Raw genomic sequence first — 14,200 nt, forward strand, 5'->3', positions numbered from 1 at the left:
CTGTCATGGCCAAAGACTGAAATAAATGATTTACCTTTTCTTTGTCACTTGCTTCTCTTGCCACAGTGGATCCCTAAGGAAAAAAAAAAAAAATTAATAAAATGTATAAAATACATGACAAGTGAAACATTTATATTAAAACAAGTCAAAAGAACCCATATGTTGTTGGACATTACTGGTACCAAAAAGGGACAGACACAAAGAAAAAATGTAAAAAAAAAAAATTTATATATTTTATTACAAATATTAAAAAGTGTTAAAACCCTAAGGGAACAAGCCTTATCAGGCGATGTAGGCTATATCTACTTTCAATACATAGTTATCTTTGCTGAAATGTCCAAGAGGTTGACGCGTTTCACATCTATGAGCTTCTTCGGGAACTTCTAAAAGCACTTGGGCTTTCACATTGGGGAGGCATGAGAGGCATTTTTCAGGTGCTTTATAGGCACTATTTTTAAGAGCTAAAATGCCTGAAAAGCGCCTCAGTGTGAAAGGGGGTCTAAATGCTGCTTTAAAATCATGCAACTTTACTTGAAATCGCATTTCAAAGCCGCATGTCAGTGCGAATTCAGGTGCGACTTGGCCGGCATGTGTGTGATTCCATGCAAAGATGTCCATGCAAGCTGTATCTGAAATCACTAAAAATCGGGCTGGAGCTTTTTTGCAAATCGGTGTGGCACCACAAAGTCAGCGTCGCACCGATTTTAACAGTTGTATTGCCGACAATAGGCTGTGTCTTTAGACTTGATTTACAAGTCTCTCGGTTACTTGTGGAAAACGAGAAGCCAATCTGTTGCAGATTGCAGAAGTAAAGCTTGGTCTGCCTGTGTATGGACAGCTGTACATTGTAATGCGACTTTAGAAAATTACTTTTCAAAGAAGTTTCTGAAAGTACAACAGAGTTCATTTTATTGATTGCAAGATTACACTAATTCCTGTAATTTTATAGAATTCAGTTCCAGACTGGAAATGGGGCAAATCAATATAATTCCAGGCTTGATGGCACAGCGAGTTTTGGCTGAGGAGAAAACACTTGATTTTTCCTCTATTATGGAACACATCAGTCACCAATCACTTATATATTTGATTTGCAGACAGCTACTAAATATGTAACGGAACAACAAATGGTCGTAAAATACATGACAAAAATTTTTTTTTTTTTTTTTTTTTTTTTTTTTTAAGTAAAGCAGAAATGTACTCTGTCCTTTAAAGTGGCCCTGTCTTTTACAGGATGTATAGCACCTTCAAAAGTGTATATTAGGGTTGCACCGATAGCACTTCAAGACCCGATGGCACTTCAAGATACCAATTACCAATACTTTTTTTAATGTCATGTGACAGTGGCACTAATATGCAGCACTGATGAGGCGTAAACGGTCAGTCATTTTTTTTTTTTTCACAATGCTTTCTATTTTTTTTTTGGGGGGGGGGGGGGGATAAGTGGAAGTCAGTGTCAGTATTTTTTTTATTTTTTATTTGACAATTTGACTTATATTTATTACATCTCCCTTTTGAGACATGAAAAGGGATGGAGGATAGAGATTCCCCAGTCCCTTTCTCAGCAGCCTCAGCTGCACTGAACATGAAAAGACAGAAGACCGAGGCTCCTCTGAATTATCACGGACTGTGCATTCAGAAAAGGAAGGAGTCGGTAAATTACATATTTACTGGCTCCTTCCTCTGCTCTCCATCCTGAAAGATCGGCGGAGGACGACAGGGGGGACGGGACGACCGGAAGAGCACACGAAGGGGGATGGGACCAGAGGAGCACATAGAGGGGGACTGGAGCCCATGGAAGAGCACAGCAGACACAGGGGAGATGGAGAATACAGGGGACACTCAGGAATGATCAGTGCGGGTGGTGGGGGAAGTTATAATCACCGAACTTCCTGTGTGGCTTTCAATAAAGCAGCTGAAAGCTGCGGAGTGGAGAGGAGAAGAAGCGGCTGTCAGCTGCTTTATTGAAAGCCACACAGGAAGTTCGGTGATTATAACTTCCCCTGCCGCCGCACCAATCATCCCTGAGTGTCCAGGTATCGGACTAGGCATCGGAGCATTTGCACAAGTACAAGTATTCCTGCAAATACTAGTATCAGTATCGGTGCCGATACTGAGTATCGGTGCAACCCTAGTGTCTATATAAAGTTTTTTTCCTCTAAGCAGGCTGTATATTTTTTAATGATATGTTTTGTGAGCGGCTCTTATTTTAAAGCGTCCAGCCAGAACACCAATTTGTGCGGCTATAAATTTATTTAAAAAAAGCAAAAAACAAAATCACATCATCCATTTTGAAGCTCATCTAAACCCAATGAACGCTAATGTTTTATATTGCAGCTTAACCAGTCATTGTATTAGATACACTAGCTTTGTTTTTGTTTTTCAGAATTTTTTTTTATTATGATGATCCTGCCATTAACACACTGGCATCAGCACCTGTTCTAAGGTTCCAATCTTCACTCCTTATACTATGTTTATTTGAGCCCCAGCTGGCTGGCAGCGTATGCGCCGGTCTGTGTATCACAATACAAGGACCAGCACATCCACTGCCAGCCAGCAGGGCAGGTGCAAAGATTTTTGTCTACACAGGTAAAGGTGCATTTTGCTGCCCTAGAGCAAGCTCTGATCTAGCTATTTTTTCTTTCTTTATTTTTTTAACATTTTATTTATTTATTTTTATTTTACACTTACACTTCTGTTTACATCTTTCTCCCTTGGCAAGGAGAGAAAGATGCAATGTATCTTTCTCTGCATTCAGAGGAGAGAAAAAAAAAAACAAAACACATGGGCGGGCTGCACAATGACTGATCACTGTGATAGCCAATCAGAGGCGATCAGATGGTCAGGAACACTGGTGTGTACAGGCAGTGGGAAGGGCTTAAAAATCTGAATCCCTAGCAAATGGCCGGGGATTAGGATTTTTCCATCCCCCTCTATCCTGGTGCATTAAGTTGGCTGCCTAAGGAGTTTTATGCTGGCGGCAGCCCTGCCAGCCAGTCAGGCACTCCTGGAGGTAAGGAGGGACTCTGCAGGGCACTTCAGGATGTAAGAGGGAATTCTGCTGGGCACTTCAGGATGTATGGGTGACTCCTAGCACTCCTGTTACAAGAGGAAACTCTGCTGGTCACTCCTGGATGTAAGGGCTTACTGTGCTAAGCACATCTGAATGCAAGGGGATACTCTAATGGGCACCCCTGGGTATAAGGAAGGACGTAGAAAAAAAATGACCTGCACTCCGGTTGTTGCTCTTAAAATTTCTTAATTTTATTGATTAGCCACAGTGAACAAACGCAGTTTAATGCCTCGTACACACGGTCGGACTTTGTTCGGACATTCCGACAACAAAATCCTAGGATTTTTTCCGACGGATGTTGGCTCAAACTTGTCTTGCATACACACGGTCACACAAAGTTGTCGGAAAATCCGATCATTCTAAACGCGGGGACGTAAAACAAGTATGTTGGGACTATAAACGGGGCAGTGGCCAATAGCTTTCATCTCTATTTATTCTGAGCATGCGTGGCACTTTGTCCGTCGGATTTGTGTACACACGATCACAAAATTTTATAGCCTGCTCTCAAACTTTGTGTGTCGGAAAATCCGATGGAAAATGTGTGATGGAGCCTACACACGGTCGGAATTTCCGACAACAAGGTCCTATCACACATTTTCCGTCGGAAAATCCGACCGTGTGTACGGGGCATTAGTCAGTTGACGCGTTTCAGGCTATAAGGCCTTAGTCATAAGGAAGGACCCTGCTGGGCACTGGTGAATACAAGGGGGTACTCTTCTGGGCACTCCTGGATGTACAGAGGGTTTTATTTAATTATTTTAAATTTATTTATAAAACCAATTTTTTTTTTTCAGCCTGAGGATATTTGTAAAATATACAATTTGGCTCTTGTACGGTTTGGAGAGCCCTGTCCTAGGACATCCAGAACACTTCATCTCCATACCATAGAGGGAGATGATCTGTTGTTCACAGAAGAGAACTGAGAAAGCTGATAATCTTGTTAGAGAGTTCAGTTCAGTGCACAGGAAATCACAAGGACACAAAATTCTGTCAGGATCAAGAGGCATTTTGCTGTACTTGTAGAAAATGCACTTAAAGGTGGTGGCTCCATTTGGTTTCTTTTTTTTTCCAGGATAAGAACTGGTAAGCTGCAATATAGAATGTTTTGTTGCTGGGTTTAGGTACAGTTTAATTCCATCTAGTGTAAGAGTCTTTTGGTACCCCCTTGGAGGGCATCCAGAGAATATATGACTACGGTTTAGAAGCCCTTATTGGTTAGAACGGTGTAATCACAGACACGCCTCCATCTCTCATCCACAGCAATATTATATTTGCAGATTGCTCCAGATCAGCACTTGCAGTACCACTCTGCAGCCAGGCAGCTTGGCAGGAGCCAATACATGAGCAGACACCGAGGCCAGCAAAAGGTAAAGCATTACTATGAAGATGCCATTTATGGAAAAAATCCTACATGACAACTTCTTCATCCAGCTCAGCTTAAAAATGTACAGGTCTACATTGATTTTCAGTATGGTAGAAGCCAAGTCCTCTATGGAGAGGTAAGTGCTCAGGAACCATGGGGCCCCCAGACTGCACCAAATTTGATTTGAGGTTAAAATGATGTACTTGCTGGGACCACAAGGAGGCCGTGCTTTGACAGACTTCTCAGCTTGAACATTTTCATCAAACATGGGCACTTTAAATCATATAGATTATTAAATGTGTCTTATAGCTTTTGCTAATCCAACTATTAGAATTCCCTGTAATTCGAACAGTATAAAAGACAAAGGCACAAGGACACTTCATTATCTCAATTATGTAAAATGTCGCTACCTTCAAGTCGTATTTCCTATACACAGATAGACGGTGACTAAAGACGTTCCTTGTGACTATCATGTACGTCTCTACTCCATCTACATTTAACCGGTACATGCCCAGGAACTGAGGGAGAAGCGTGTTCCCATGACACTCCACAATGAACTGCAAAGAAAGAAAGCAGGAGATAAAATGCATTCAATTATAAAACATTGTTTGGGGTCTGGCACAATATTCAGAAAAATGGTGGATTGCACAATAGAAAACTGCTAGATACACAGTACAGGAAAAACTTGGGCTTAAAATGCGTGTAAACGTGTCTAAATTGTAGGTGCACGTAGCACTTGAGCATTCATGCCAATGGGCAGAATAAACAAATTTGGGCCAATGGAATCCATGAACGCCCAAAAGCTTGATGCGCCTAAACACGTGTGCAAAATGTGACATTAGGCACAGTTTTTAAACTGCTTTTTTTTTCTACCAGGAACAAAGGCATCTAGGCAAGGAAAAAAAAAAAAAAAACGTCCCATGTGCACGAGAGCTTGGGCTCACAGGAAGTGACAAGGACATAGCATCTCCGGAAAGATCAGCGGCTATTTTCTGTATTTGCTGAAAATGTTTTTAGCCTAGAAATGGGAAACAAATCCAACCATCACCTCTAATGACCGGTAAGTTGATATGTTAAACTTCTGTTATTGGGTTTGGATTCACTTGAAAGCCTTCCAAATGTAACTATACAGGTCCCAAAGGCAAATACAACCCCCGCCCCCCCCGTCACAAAAAAAAAAAAAAAAAAAAAAAAAGAGGTTAAATATTGCGTATAGGGGACAACTGAGCTCACATAAAACACGTGTTGTTCAAACTAATCTGATCAATGGAGTGTGGTTATGTGCTGGCCTATTTCCTCTTTGAGCGGAAGACAGCAGATGAGCCCACAGATGATAGAATCAGCACATTTTCCATCCTAAATGCGCTCAGCGGGGCTCCGAGAGCTTATTAAAGAGCCTCCAAGTTTCCACAGCACACAACAAGCTTAGCTGGTTTCAATCTATAATTTGGTTTAATGTGTATTAATAATTCAAGAGCTTCAACCGAGTCCATTTAACAAATGGCTGAGCTAACGATGCTTCCCAGTAATCTCAAAATGCAGGTAACAATAGCTATATGAATGTGCTGAAAGTTGGAGGCCTAAAATGCAAGTGATGTTCACATGAAATCCCAAAACCACCTATTAATCCATAAGGTTGAGCAAAGTTCTCGAATAAATTTGACTTCCCTGAAAGGTAACGTAGGGGGAAAGTGACAGTGCCTGCCCATAGCCCACTCAGCCCAGGCAGGCATACCTACCAGCTATGCTCCTTCACTGCCAACACTACCGAAGACTTTGTTAAATGGCGACTCCAGGCAACTAAAATATTAGCCTTTGCACTAAGCTGCGCCAGCACTGTAAAAGTTAATTGCTTGTTTAGGTCCAGGGGAACAGTAAAAGAAGATTACATAACCTGATCCTTTGCTTCTCCCCTCTGCTAGACCCATCCCCGCAGTGTCTTCTCCCCAACTAGTCTAGGGTCCTTACATAACCAAGACCAAAACAGGGCCCATAGTAATGCACTGGGAGTTTTGACACCAAGGGATAGTCTACCGCTGGATTGCAGAGGAGCCCAATTTGCCAAAGAAGAGGGGGATCAAGAAAATAAGTGTGTTTTTCCTCTCCTCTAGACAAAATGAGTAATTCATTTTAATTTTTCCCAGAGTTGGGCTTTAAAAGGAGTGGGACTTCCAGGTATGGGGAGCAAGTGACCTTTGCCACAAGACAGTGCTCAGGCCTGAGCGACCAATCACCAGTCCCAAACACTGTTGCATGGAGGAGCGCCATGTCGTCATTCCTTTGTCCAAGCTCCAACACCAGCCAACAAAGGAGCCTGGAAAGGCTGGGATGCTGCAGCAGGGAAGCATAGCTGGGTAAGTACAGTATACATGACTGGGTGGACGTGGTCCGCTATCAGGAGACCCTGTCACTTTGCCTTGAATGGCAAAGCCTATCAACAGCCCATTTTATTTAATTTTTTGGTTTTGGATAAAGCGCTTACAATTTTCTGTCTTGATTTCATTGCTGCCCGCTGTAGAGATTTTCTTAAACTTCTGTGATGCCCTTACAATGGAGGTGGGGGTTGTCACTGGGACAGTAAGGCCAGGGCAGCAATTAAAACATCAGACGTTCCAATCCTTCCCCACTCTACTAAAATAGTGGTTTTGCCACCTTTTGATGTGAAATTTCGCACTACCTAATGTCTGGACAGGAAATCTCCATCTTGGAGCCACTGTCAGATTTTTATTGTCATTGTTGGTCTCTAAGGCCAGCCGGTTCGCATCTCTGCCAGTTTAGCAGGAACCGGACGAGATTTGAACCGTTAATAAGCAGGCTGAATGTACCAACTTGATCAATCAACTTGGGTACAACTAGCTTGCCAGATTAGTTTGCAAATATCGCTAGCGGCTGCTATAGCCGCTAGCATTAACCACTGTCTTCTCCCAGCGGGGACGGCTTCCCCCACCCAGAGAAGACAATGGCCCAGCAGGAGGGATTCCCACATTAACGCTGTCTGTGTTGATGGGGGAATTGTGGATGCAGGAAAGAAATTTGCTCTGTGTATGTCTAGTCTAATGCCCTGTACACGCGACCAGTTTTGCCGTTGGAATAAACTTCGCTCAAGCTGTCTTGTATACACACGGTCACACCAAATTCTAACCGTCCAGAATGTGGTGACGTACAACACATATGACGGGACTAGAAAACAGAAGTTCAATAGCCAGTAGCCAATAGCTTCCATCTCGTACTTGCTTCAGAGCATGCGTCGTTTTTGTTACGTCTGAACAGCATACAGACGATCGGTTTTTCTGATAGGAATTGGTTCCGTCAGAAAAATTTAGAACATGTTCTCTTTCTAGGTCCGTCAGAATTTTCGACGTAAAAAGTCCGATGGGGCATACACACGATCAGAATATACGATGAAAAGCTCCCATCGGACTTTTTCTCTCGGACATTCCGCTCGTGTGTACATGGCATAAGGCTGGCTATAGATTATGAAATTTCCTTTCCTTTCACCACAGGTGTAAGGAAAGGAAATTCCTTGCTTTGCCCATCAACACTGAATCCCTTCTGCTGCGCTATTGTACTCTGACAGCAGGAGGTTTGCCTGCCGTTAGAATACAATGATCACTGCTGGTGGCTATAGCTGCCGTCAATGATCTCATGAAAAAAAAAAAAAAAGTATGTCAGTCTGCCCATAGATGGATTAAAATGTGGTTGTTTTTTGATTTGTCTATAGTTGGCTTAAATCTTGCACACTATGTACAAACAGTATAAAAAGTTGGGCCGCCTGGAGTTGAGGTTTAAAATACAACACATATAGAACTCTGTATTCAGTTTTTCCATTGCCTTCTCATTTCTAAGGGGAGCTGCCATTTTTGCAGTGATGTCATGGATGGGTAGACACCGCTTTAGGGTATTTTTAAGCTCTAAGGGAAGACAGCCGCCTTTACCTGGTGGTACTTCTTCAGGATGTTGTGCATCTCTGCCACATCTTCACTTGTAATGGTTTTGATGATGTACCTCTTGTCACAGGAAGTATGGAAGCGCGCACCACTGCGTGCTTGTGAGTCATTGGCTAGAGGAGCGCATCTTGTCAGGGAGTTCTGAAAATGAGACAAACACATGATATAGTAAGTGAAAAGACATTTTCTACTCAAAAGGGAAAATGAAAGTCATTTAATCATCTTACTGGAAAAATGTTTCACAAATATCATGTTTTTTGTTGTTCTAGTCTGTAGGTACTCAGTCAGTAAATAATGCAACATAAATCAGAAAAAGCACCCCTTTTCTTTTCTTTTTATAGCACAGTAAAAAGTTTGGAATTAAAAAGTACACAGTGCATTTACAATGTTACAAAATCACAAAAAATAAATAAAAACAAACAAAAAAAAAAAAACCACCCAAATTACAAACAATAAAAAAAAAACAAAAAACAAAACAAAAAGAGCCTATGTATCTAGAATTCAACTGCTAGTCAGAACAAGACCACACAAGTGAAGTGGAAGGGGGCATCTTCCCCACTGCACTACTGTATTCTGACATCAGGACTCCTCTGCTGTCAGAATACATTGATCAACGCTGCAGCAAATTAAATTAAAACAGTCCCATTTGAGAGGAGTTGATCATTAGATCGACTCCTCTAGAATGGTCCCTGCTGAATCTTTCCGGATTTTGATGCATCAATAGCCAGCTTTAGTGACTAGTGTATATATGTATATATATATATATTATATATATATATATATATATACACACACACACACACACACACACACACACACACACTGAAACAATTTTTAAATTTGTGACTTTGTGTCCAACAATTTCACAAACAATACTGCAGTCACTAATGATTTGGTCTGGGATTGCAGCAAATACAGAATAGTCATGCACAGGTCCGACATTCATACAGGTATACTTACTGTGATGCACATTTTCTGTAAAACGGTGTTAGTTGTTCCATCAATAAACTAGCTTTTTATGTTGTATTTACTGCTTTTTCATATTCAGCTCTTCGCAATCATTCTAAATAGAGATGCACCGAAATTTTGGCGGCCAAAACATATTGTCCAAAAATGGTGTCATCAGCATTTTGCCGATAAGAGGAAAAAATTGCAGATAATAGGTCATGGGACTCAAAATCGCATAAAAAAAACTTAACACAGGTGCGTTATTGATGCGTTTTTGCTGCATGTTCAATACATTTCAATGAGGGTGTGTTTTTTTTTTAACTGACCAAAAATGCAGCAAGCAGGATTTTTAACACCACAATGGAAGCACAATGGACCAGTGCGAAGACATACATAGAATTTAAAGGGATGCATAGTTTTTCTTGCACTGAAAAGGTGCCGATAATGGCGGACAAATTCATATTAATTAAAATTCAAAATATTAAATTAAAAAGTTGAATATAATACAAAACTACATATACATATTTTTTAAAAACTGTCATTTTCGTTTTTCGCCAAAGTGCATCCTGCATTTTTGGGTTTTGGTACCAAAAATTTCCATTTGGTGCACCTCTAATTCTAAACTTCAAGCGTGAGTGTTCACAAACACAACAAAAGTGGCATTTGATGTTGTACAGATAATGAATATAGCACTCCTAAAGTGGTTGTAAACTCTATACAACCACTTTTACCTACAGGTAAGCCTATATTAAAGCCCCATACACACTATCAGATTTTCTGCTGATTTTTGTCTTAAGATTTACCAAAACCATATAATATGGGGTCAAACCTTAGGAGTTTCAATTTGTATGCAATCAGGCAGGCCCTTGCATTACATGGTTTTGGTAAATCTGAAGACAAAAATCAGCAGAAAATCTGATAGTGTGTATGGGGCTTTAGGCTTACCTGTAGGTGCGGGAAATATCTCCTAAACCTAAACGGTTTAGGAGACATGTACAATATACGCGAGCCGACGTCATCACCACGATCATCACGATCGTGCCCTTTCTAAAGGGATCATGCCGTGACTGGCGGCTCCCGCATGTATGTGTGGGAGTGATGTCACGTGACTCGGGCCAGTCACGGAGCTGGAGTTCGCGGCCCCGTAAGGAAGAGGGGTGAAGGTGGATGCTTCCAGCCAGCGGGGACATTGCAGGCTTCGTTTTCAGTTAAGTGACACATAATGGGCTAGTATGCGATGCATACTAGCCCATTATGCTTTACCTTTGCAGGGAAATAAAGAGGAAGTAAAACCCATCAGGGTTTACTTCCTCTTTAAACTAGTTTATATTTAACTCTATCCAAGTAAATGCATTGTGTGTACTTAACATATGTTCTACTTATACAGCTGTATCAGCAAGTCTATAAATATTCATACACCATTAAGTGCAGCACAATCAGCCTCCTGTGCTCTGCCAATGTAAGGTCTGGAATGACGGGGGGACAGGTTAGAAGCCGGGACTGATAGGCCTTGGTCAACCCTTACATGTCCACCAGGTGGCAGGTGAGCACCTTTTTAGACTTGGTAAGACATGAAAGAAACCTTGTCTACAGCATTGCCAGCAGGCATGAAAACAGACGGGTCATGGGGGCTCGGAATAAAGTAAATACATATAAAATGCCTTTATGATTCCTGAGTGGAGTGTACAAGGCACAAGGGAGAAGTCTAAAAACTAGAAACACTTGTGCTGATTTGGCATTAAAGGAGAACTACATTGGAAAGTCACCATTAAACTTTAATATTAGTCTATTAGGTAGTCCAGCAATTTGGCGATGTGGTGGGGCAAAACATCCTCCACTGTTATAAAAAAAAGAAAAAAAAAAAAAAAAAAAAAAAAAAAACTACCACAAAACATACAAAACACACCATATTCCTAATCAGTAGATATTTATATATCATTAGAAGCACAAAACCCTCCTGTCCCCTTCCTTCAACTTCTAGAATAAACTTTCCCTTGCACTAGATTCTTAAAGTGTCACTTGTAAACTAAGTGCATTCTTTATTAAAACAAAAACAAAAACAAACAAAAAAAAACACAGCATCTATACTTGCCTTTTCTGTGGGTTCTCTGCCACTTTACTGCTCCCTGACCACTGCAGGTATTCAGCACTTTGGGTAGTGTCCAATGTCCGCTCCGCCTGCTGAACACTATAGGGTTGATTTACTAAATGCATATAGGCTGTGAACTTTGCAAAGTGCAGTTGCTCCAAAGCTTAGTAAATGAGGTAAAGCTTCACTTTGCAAAGAATACCCAATCACATGCAATAAATATGCCAAAAACATTTTTGCTTGCACATGATTGGATGATGGAAGTCAGCAGAGCTCATATACTAAGCTCTGAAACAACTGCTCTTGGAGAGAGAAACTGCACTTTGCAAAGCGCACAGTCTATTCGCCTTTAGTAAATCAACCCCTTTGATTCCTCCTTTGTCCCCCCCCCCCTCCCCCTTTTTTTGTTTTTTAATTTCTTTTTTACATGGAGAACAATCAGAAAAATGATGTACAGCTTTAATTCTATGGACACTAGTACCAGTTCCAGGACAAGCAGAGCTCCAGACTTTTTTTACATTTTTTTTTTCTTTTAAAAAGTACCCCCGTGATAGTCACAGCTTATGCAATGCAAATTGCCATATGCTGCATATGTATTCATTTACTTTCTTTGCAAATATGCATTGTTACCCATTGCCCCCTCTGGAGCCTGTAAGCCACCATCTTGAGTTTGGGCATCTGAAGCCCACTTGGAGTTTCTTCCAGAATGCAGTGCAGCTGGCTACCCAGCATGCACCTCCCGAGCTTTCCAGACCAGCAGAATGAGATAAATAAAGCTAGTGGCTATGATCACTTGCAGAAAAAAAATTGACAGGGCGGTTGAATTGGTCGATCAAAAGGTTTTTATGATAGAAGACTAGTGATCTCTTCTGCCATAAATGCTTCTCCCTGTCTGTCAGCTGTCATGTATACTGAGCTGCACATGCACAGGTCAGAGAAAATTTATGGGGCCCCTCTGTGTTGTGATGAGGTGACTCCCATGCGCATGCTTGGAAGTGACATCATTGCAGACTGGCCTTGTGTGGCTGAACAGAGCGAACCCGGAAGGAAGAATAGGAGAAGATGGAAGCACCCGGGATCAGTTAGGAGCACAGACAGTGCAGCGCTGGAGGGCTTTGTTTGACAGGTAGGTTTGCCATAATGTGCTAAAATTATGTTCAGTGTAGGAAAGGGTTAAAACTGAGATTTTTTTCATCATTGGTGTCCCATTGGAACAAATTCCCCAGGTCTTGTAAACAGAAAGTGAAAGGAAATCCTTCTAAAGTAAGTGAAATGCCCCATTTTAGACAGCTGTCACTGGAACAAGTGTCCCCATTGCACTGTCCACTTAGCCCTGTTCTGGTGGTGACAACTCCGAATGTTGTGTTTTACCTCAACTTTACTTGGAGACAATGGTCACCACAAAAAAAAATAGATATGTACAGAAACCATAGGATTGGATGAGACTTTAAATGTACGTTCTAGGGTATATTAAACACCAACTCATAAGGTATTTAAAAAAAAAAATGTACGTTTTTAACAGTTTTGATATGAAATAAAACTTTATGTTAAAAACATTCACACATGTAACAGCCATATATAGGATGTCTGTCTTAGAGTTGGCCCAATTTTTTTATTTTAATGTGAAAGATGAAGTTACGCCGCGAGAATCGTGAGAGAATCATGATCTATCTTCTAAGCAAAAAAAATGTGATTCTCATTTTAGCCAGAATCATGCAGCTCTAACACTTCCCCGTTCTGCGGCTCCGTGACACGATCACCGGAAGACGCTGTACGCGGCCTCCGGCGGTGCATGTGCGTTCCCGCCAGCCCCGCCAATTAAAGGGGATGTACAGGTACGCCCATTTGCCCACCGTTGCCATTGTGCTGATGTATATCGGCGTGCAGCAGTCGGCAAGTGGTTAATAGATGGATAAACAAAAGAAAAAAATTGAGCATAGAAAAATGTGTGAGCAGCCAACACTCCACTAGACACAAAGTAAAACAGATATAACAATAATAGTGTAGCGCTCAAAAATTAAGAAAACGTTAAAAATGTGAATTTTTTTTTTAAATACACCACTAAGACAAATGGTGTAAACAAAAATAACATAACTTGTCAGTCCATCTTGATTGAATATACCATGAGGGTGTGAATAAACATCAACACAAGTGTAAACTCTAAGGTGACAAATATTGAAGAAAGTGCTTGATCACGAAGTGCAGTCAAAAAGAGTAAGGTTGGCACGCTTACCAGATGGGGTGGACACATGTACCATACAGCATATTGGTCAAACGAAGGTCACCAACGTATTTTGTCCTAACAGACATCACCCCCAATGATGTCCGTTAGGACGAAACACGTTGGGTGGCGTTCGTGGCAATCGCCCTTCACTTTTAAAGAACAAGCTTGTTTTTATCTACATTGCTGCAAGTGTGAACCCCTCTTTTTTTTTTAAATAAAAGATCTTACGGTATGTGGATCCATTTGTCTTTTGTGTTCAATGCCAATGGAATGAAATGAAATGTATGCTTTGGAGTTCGTTCGTCTGAAACACGATAATCCATCATCTACCCTTGAGGTCCACTTTCCATCCAATGCTTCACTTACAGACCACTACATTGAGGCCGAGTCCTCATCATGCCCATTTGACCCATGTGCTGTATGGTACATGTGTCCACCCAATCTGGTAAGCCTATACCCTAGATAGAACATACATTTAAAGTCCCATCCAATCCTATGGTTTCTGTCCAGTTATATAATGGGGACAGTACCTTCTAGGGGTGGATTCAACTAAACACTC

General features: G+C 41.2%; 1 protein-coding gene across 1 annotated transcript in view; it reads right to left on the minus strand.

Moving 5' to 3' along the window:
* Window positions 1-14,200, minus strand: part of LOC141144264 (phosphatidylinositol 5-phosphate 4-kinase type-2 alpha) — a 196,642-nt gene that overhangs the window by 22,566 nt on the left and 159,876 nt on the right. Inside the window, exons 4-6 of the mRNA XM_073629764.1 lie at window positions 8,369-8,521; window positions 4,844-4,990; window positions 35-73 (exon numbers count right to left, since the gene is read on the minus strand). Coding sequence (XP_073485865.1) covers window positions 35-73; window positions 4,844-4,990; window positions 8,369-8,521 — 339 coding nt within the window. The remainder of the gene's footprint in view (window positions 1-34; window positions 74-4,843; window positions 4,991-8,368; window positions 8,522-14,200) is intronic.

Source organism: Aquarana catesbeiana, linkage group LG05 (genome assembly GCF_042186555.1).
Source record: "Aquarana catesbeiana isolate 2022-GZ linkage group LG05, ASM4218655v1, whole genome shotgun sequence".
NCBI classification, from domain to species: Eukaryota; Metazoa; Chordata; class Amphibia; order Anura; family Ranidae; genus Aquarana; species Aquarana catesbeiana.